The sequence below is a fragment of the Myripristis murdjan genome, chromosome 21 (assembly GCF_902150065.1).
Source record: "Myripristis murdjan chromosome 21, fMyrMur1.1, whole genome shotgun sequence".
Taxonomy (NCBI): domain Eukaryota; kingdom Metazoa; phylum Chordata; class Actinopteri; order Holocentriformes; family Holocentridae; genus Myripristis; species Myripristis murdjan.
In genome coordinates this window covers 23,985,001-23,992,075 of record NC_044000.1, presented here as the reverse complement: position 1 = coordinate 23,992,075, position 7,075 = coordinate 23,985,001, and the positions used below count along the sequence as shown (strand labels likewise).

The 7,075-nt window shown below is 38.5% G+C and overlaps 1 protein-coding gene and 1 pseudogene across 2 annotated transcripts; one reads left to right on the top strand and one right to left on the bottom strand.

Annotated features, from left to right (window-relative positions):
- LOC115379462 (gamma-crystallin M2-like) lies at positions 1–1,447 on the bottom strand (annotated as a pseudogene).
- Positions 1,448–2,700: 1,253 nt separating this feature from the next.
- LOC115379460 (gamma-crystallin M3) lies at positions 2,701–4,783 on the top strand. Of its 2 annotated transcripts, XM_030080153.1 has the most exons (4): positions 3,028–3,086; positions 3,698–3,842; positions 3,997–4,236; positions 4,508–4,783. In XM_030080153.1, exons 2-4 carry the CDS (start codon positions 3,834–3,836, stop codon positions 4,781–4,783), a joined length of 525 nt encoding a protein of 174 aa, XP_029936013.1. In that variant the 5' UTR covers positions 3,028–3,086; positions 3,698–3,833. The 2 variants fall into 2 exon arrangements, with proteins under 2 accessions (XP_029936015.1, XP_029936013.1); XM_030080155.1 differs by lacking the exons at positions 3,028–3,086; positions 3,698–3,842 and adding an exon at positions 2,701–2,807.
- Positions 4,784–7,075: the final 2,292 nt, after the last annotated feature.

Below are 7,075 nucleotides of genomic sequence, written 5' to 3'. Positions count from 1 at the left end.
CTTGCCAGGATTCTAGAACTCTGGTGGAGTCAAGGTTCTAGAACTCCTGTGGACTCAGAGTTTCTTTGGCCTCAGGGTTCTGAAACTTTGATCTCTGGGATTCATCAGGGTTCTGGAACTCTAGTGGCCTCCGGATTGGTGTTCTAGATTATCCTGCAGAAGGAGCCCACATTGAGGGAAGTGGCACCCCAGTTTTTGCAGTTGTGGTATATGCTGCACTCCAGGATGTACTGGCGTCCATGATCATTCGGCAGCTCTTAGAAGACCCAGGCACCATCCATCACCACACAGGACTGGAACTTGCAAATCTGGAACTTGCACTAACGGATGGCCTATCCTCAGCCCACTCTTCCGTTTGACCTCCAAAATATGGTCTCTCGTAGAATCTGATCTTCTGGGAAATTTCCATAAACCTTGAAAGAATCATACACATCACAAAATGGAAGTTCATGGAAGTACTTATGTGAACCTTTGCTATATAAATCAGGTGGCCTGTTCATGGTTCCTAGTTTATTTTGATGCCACTCCTATTAATGGGATTCTTGGCTGTTTTCCTGGTTCATGAGCCTTTTATCTCCCCTTGTCGTCCATTGGCTTTTGACTAATTACTGCTTGGTCAGTGCAACCTCTGGTATTTCATTGGAGCAAGGCACTCTTCTGCATTAAATCCAGGCAATAACATTTACACAAGAAGGACTTAAAAAAACAGACTTTTGAACTTTGTGAAACTTATAAAACTCAAGTGATGTGTCACTTGAGTTTTGTTGGTTTGGTGTAAAAAGGAACAATAATTATATAATTACATGACCAAGACACTTACTATAGTTGATAATGTTTAAGTTTTACCACCTGCTGGTTATGTAAAAAAAAAAAAAAAAAAGTATTGTTAATTGATCTTACATTTTCAAAAGAGTGACATGACTTGATGTTGTCACTGAATCCCATCCACTGTTGGAGATCAGAATATTCCACAGGGGTCAGTATGTACGGGTAGCCTGTATAATTGAGACGGTCATACAGCACCCAGCACCCACTCTCCACTCTGATGGAGTTGCAGCAGCTCAAGTAAGAGTTCAGGTTAGTGAGGCTGCCAGTGTACTCATAGCTTCGGCCTTAGACGTTCATATCCTCAAAGAATATAATCTATATGGAAGAAAACATGGAAGAGTGAATTTCTGGTAAGCCATCATCCAAGCTTCTCACATTGCCACTAAAACAACAGTGACTCACATAATTTCTTTTATTTAAGATGTGACATGGACAACATGCACAAATCACAGCAACACTATAGCAAATTGAAATACACATAACTGCAGAAAAATTACAACTTGGCCTACATGCAATTAAGCAAAGGAAAGTATGCATACATTGCAGGTCCTCATATTAGCTGTAATATCTTGGAACCCTTCTGAGGGTAACGTTTCATAAGACTCCTTACCTTCCCCATTTTAATGATATTGCTCACCTCCCACCCAGCTGCAGCTGTGTTGAGGTTTATATCTAAATGTAGAATGTGCTGATGAGGGAAAGTCATTGTCATCTAAATTAACTTGATTTGCATATCAGCAAAATGGTTTATTCAAGTTTGATTTGCCTTTGTACAAATGTAATGGCCTCATATCAAAGAATTACCAGAACTGAGATGTGAAGGTTATAAAGGCCATCTGCCCTACTCCATGACAACTTTATCTATTATTTCCATTCAGTAGGTTCCAATTAACGGATTATTATTTGATTATTATTTAATTTGTTGTTTTACAAAGCGTTTTTTTTTTTTTTTTTTTTTTACACATGATAATTGCACAAGCTGAAATAATAGACTATCCTCTTCAAGGTAGGGCAATGTAATACTTTATCTCATACTTTAGAACAAGGATTGGTTGTAGAAAAGCTTTGAGCAGTGATATCAAGAATGCCCAAACTTTTTAAATAGACATAATTTTCATCTTCTTGTTGACAGTGCATGACCATGCTAGTAAGACAGTAACATTTTACCCCAACCTGCTGTCAGTTGGATTGGGTAAAGACCAGGCATGTTTGTTACAAACAAAAGTAACACTTTGCAATAAGAGTACAACAATTAACGTTAGTTAATGCCATAATAAACATTAAGTAACAAGTAATAAACATTAAGTAACAGTTAACTAATCGTTAACTAATGTGTCTAAGAATCATGTACTAATGTTGTTCATGCTAAGGTATTAGTTTATATGTTATTTAAGGGTTATTGTAGATATTAACATTAGTAAATGCCATAATAATCATTAACTAACAGTTAATGAACCATTACGGCATTAGCTAACATTAACTAACATTAACTGTTGTACTCTTATTGTAAAGTGTTACCCAAACAAAATGTACAGATGACAGAACCATTTCAAAAAAGCTCATTTAGTAGACTGACGTACTTTTAATATTTCTTGCAGTAAAATGCTAGCAAGGGTTTTCCTGGATGACTGCAGAGCCATGAGGGACATTTGCTGCAAGACATGCTCAGACTCTCTGAATGAATTCTGGAAACAAGCCTTTTTTGGTGTGTGATTATAGTAAAATGACAATCTAACTGCATATTCTTTTCTAGATGGGCATCACCCAAGCTTGACACCAACTGTGGCAGGACATCGCTTCAGCACGTCAGTGACCTGCAGGGCAGCTACACGGATGTGGAAGTGCTCCACCACTCTCTGGCCGACATTTCTCCAGTTTCAGCAGGGACCTTGGGCGCCTAACCCCTCCTCCTCCCTGATGGCCCTCTGCACCGCCACAGAGAACTTTGTCCAGTCCAGTTCACTTAGTAGAGCATGAAGGTTGTGTATTCCTCAAACACAAGAGGCTGGCACTACATTTCTCTCTCCCATGGTGGGGAAAGACATCCAGATACATAGAGTGACACCCAGCTAGCAAAATGTTCCACATGTTAACCACAAAGAGGTTACTGAATTGGTGCAGCCAAGTGACTGGCTTACCACCACTGACCTGAAAGATATGTAACTTCATGCTGATGCGGCATCAAAAACCATTCAGCTACTCCCTGGCCCCCCTACACTTTCAGCAAATGTGTGGATACGGTGCTTCAACCATTGAGGGTATGAGGCTCTAATTTTATCAAGATGATCTAATTGTTATGGCCTGGTCCAAGGAACAGGCCATGTTTCACATACCCGAGTTGATTTTACATCTAACCAAATTAAGATTTGCAATCAACTGGAAGAAGAGCACTCCTCGGCCATGCCAGCAGTGGGAATATCTGAGAGTAATGATGGACGCTTCCAAGCTAAGGGCTTCTCTGCTGCAACCCTGACAGACTACCCTGCTGTCATTTGAAGCATGATGTGTAGAGTGTCACATGATTATGAGAGTAAATTGTTTTAGTGTAACTGAGTATAATGTACAAATTTATTCAAAGGCCCGAGCACTGAGACAAATCAATTTACATGCATAGTCGTTAAGCAGTGCCCCTGGCAGCACTATTATGCTGCATTAAAGGTAGTTTTGCCTTCAGGGTGGCATCGACATTTTGGACTTAATGTCGCTAACAGATTTCTTATTTTAAGAATTGTTTTGCCCAATCCAATCCTCCACAAGCCCTGATCTGAGAACTGTAATGACTATAATCCTTAAACCTTCTCTTCTACCTTGTGTCTTCCTTTTCCCCTCCCTTTGTTCTGGGTGATGATGGCACAAATGAAATTAACAGCGATTGCAGACCTGCTTATTCATCAGCTTCCAGATAATTTGAATAACAAAACCCTGCTACGGTGTGTATAAAGTATAAAAGCTGCCTGGCAGCCACAGGTTGTTGGACAGATTCCCACAAACACAGATCATCAAACATGGGCAAGGTATGTATAGATTAGACAATGGACAAAGCACTTTCTATTTTAAAAGGGACTCACACTACAATGAGAAACTGGAAAATTGAAAAAGAAAAAGACATGAAACTGATCTAATTCCAGTATATGAGCGTCAACCTAAAGCATTTTTTTGTTTCCACAGATCATCTTCTACGAGGACAGGAACTTCCAGGGTCGCTCCTATGAGTGCATGAGCGACTGCTCTGACATGTCCTCCTACCTGAGCAGGTGTCACTCCTGCAGGGTGGAGAGCGGCTGCTTCATGGTGTACGACCGCCCCAACTACATGGGAAACCAGTACTTCCTGAGGAGAGGAGAGTACTCCGACTACATGCGTTTTGGCCTTAGCGATTCAATGCGTTCCTGCCGTCTAATTCCCCAGGTATGGAGGGACCAAGTCACAATGTAATATCTGTAATAAATATTCAATATAATATGCTATCCAATTATTTAATATCCAGTGGTATTTTCCTTTCATTTCCAAGAGTGCAGTACCTCTAATCATTTTAAGTGCAAATATGAGTTTAATTCTGCATAAAGTCAAAACAAAATCTGCATTCAAAAAGTGAACACAATACACATAACAACAGCATAACTGCAATTCATACATTTTAGGATTGTAAGCACATCTTGGTCTGCATATTCTTCAACAGCATAGAGGCCCCTACAGGATGAGGATCTACGAGAGGGAGAACTTTGGTGGTCAGATGTATGAGCTGGTGGACGACTGCGACTCCATCCAGGACCGCTACCGCATGTCCGACTGCCAGTCTGCTCAGGTGATGGACGGCCACTGGCTGATGTACGAGCAGCCCCACTACAGAGGCAGGATGATGTACATGAGGCCCGGAGAGCACAGGAGCTTCAGGGAGATGAGTTTGACTGGAATGAGATTCAGCTCTGTCAGGCGTATCATGGATTCCTGTTGAAACAGAGTGAAATAAAGTGTTTATAACTTGCCAACCTGTCATTTTGTAATGTATTTCACATTATATCCGATGGAAGAATATAACATCACACTATTTAGCTGGTGTTGACATGTAGGTTAAATCAATTTTATTGGTCGTCAAAGCAAGGCTAACAGTGAACTGGGACATTAGTTTCATTTAATTAATGTCATCACGATTTGGCCAAAGCGCCAAGGCAGCAGGTACCCAAAACTTCAGACTTACAACACTATGTAGGCTACAATAAAAATGTCTACTCAAAAAAAAATATGAGGCTGTACAATAACCAGTTCTTTTTGATGCACCTTTGTCGTCATCTTTGCAGGTAAATAAAATCATATTTTACAGATGATCAGATTAGCCAAGATAGATCATTTGCTACATTTTATCCTATGACGTATCTTATAATAGTCCGAATGAAACAGTTCACATCATTGGTAATGTTTCCAGCAACACAATTACATATATATGCATGCTTGTATGCATGTCCACAAAGTCTCTTTACAATTGAAAAAATCTATTACAAAAGCAATTGATGAGATATGTTAATCAAATTTGTTCTATATACTCAGTAGTTATCAAAGTTTTTAATCACATTGGACCGACCTGAAGCAAAAGATCACTGATGCCATTGCCACCATTGATGAGGCTATGCTACAGCGAACATGGCAAGAAATCAAGTACCGTCTTGATGTGCTTCGTGCAACTAATGGTGCCCATATAGAGGTGAATTAAATGAGGCAAAAAAAAAAAAAAAAAAACTTCAATATCTACTCCTCATTTTGTAATAATTTTCACAGATTTGTCTATTCATTTGCTTTTGTAACAAATTTGTTAAATTGTAAAGAGACTTTATGGACATCCTGTATTATTTATTTGGATGCAGTTTTATGAACACATGGGGCTGAGCTGCTGTCTAAACTGTGCAACTTTGGTGCAGAGATGTTTCAAAAGTGTAACAAATGACATGTTGCAAGATTACTACATGTAATATTGTAAATTCACCTATTTGATCCATTGATTGATTATTTACAGGGTGGGAATAACACAATAATGACATGGTTGTGAAAGTAGTTTTCTGCTTCTGCTGGTTGATACTGATAATAGTGCAACGAGGGAACGCCCTTGACAAATTTCATATATTTTAGTGTAAGTATATTTCAGGAAGTTCTTGACTATGCAAGCAACACCATACTGTAACACATACAGGACTCATCTGGACCATATTACTTTAAGATGTTAAATGTAAGTCAGAATTTCAAATTTCCCACTGGGGCATCCATATATCCTGTTATCTCGAAAATATGATCAACATAAATGTGTTAGGAGGCTTCTATATCTTCAGATCTATTTTTTTTTTTTTTATTTTTAATATATATTCTCACTTAGCCTACTACTCTATGACTACCAGTGTAAAAGAAATAAAAGGACATGTTTCACTTATTGTTGCTCTATCAGTGACACCCCTTAGCTTTCTTCAGACACTGTGGCAACATGAATTCAATCATTTAACCCTCCTGTTATTGTTGGGATCAATGTGATCCCATTCAATGTCTACATGATTAACATCAATTTTTGCATGATATTTCATGATTTTTCCTGATTTAATGGAGGCAAATGATTAAACAAATTTAACATCATGATATGTTTTTAATGTACACATTTTGTATGTATTGGTGTTTCTCTGGGGTCAGTTTGACCCCAGGTAGTTTTAGCTGTATAAAATATGTTAAAAAAAAAATAAAGAAAAAAATAAATAAATTCTCACATGAACTTTGATGTATAAGCGGGTTGAATGGGAGAGGTTATGTTTTATTTAAAGAGCTATTTAGATAGTCAAAAAACACATGAAGTACTTTGACACATAAACTTGAGTAACAGTTTTTATTATAATAATTTTCTGGAGGTTTAAATTACTGGGGTCAAATTGACTCCAATTGATAAAAATGTTAAAGTAAATATGAAGATAACAGGAGGGTTAATAACCGAGAACGATTTTTGTGCATCCAAGTGATGAACTGTTGAGCTGTATATGAATACACAAAAGTGCCTATCACCACAGACCTAACACTGATGTCAAAACGAGTCCCAGCTGATATATTTGCTGCTCTCATCCACCTGCTTCCCATACAGTAGGAGAGCTACTGCAGTTGGCATTGCCCCAGATGCATACAATCTGGAATAATAACCATTTACAGACCGATTTAACAAACATGATAGCCCTGAATGCTATACTGCTGAGTAAGGTGTTCAAAACAATGGCTCCATAGATCA

What these genes read in the sequence shown, in the direction of transcription:
- LOC115379460 (XM_030080153.1), top strand. An exon ending in CCTGCCGTCTAATTCCCCAG is followed by an intron (nt 4,237 to 4,507) that starts GTATGGAGGGAC and finishes ATTCTTCAACAG; the next exon opens with CATAGAGGCCCCTACAGGAT.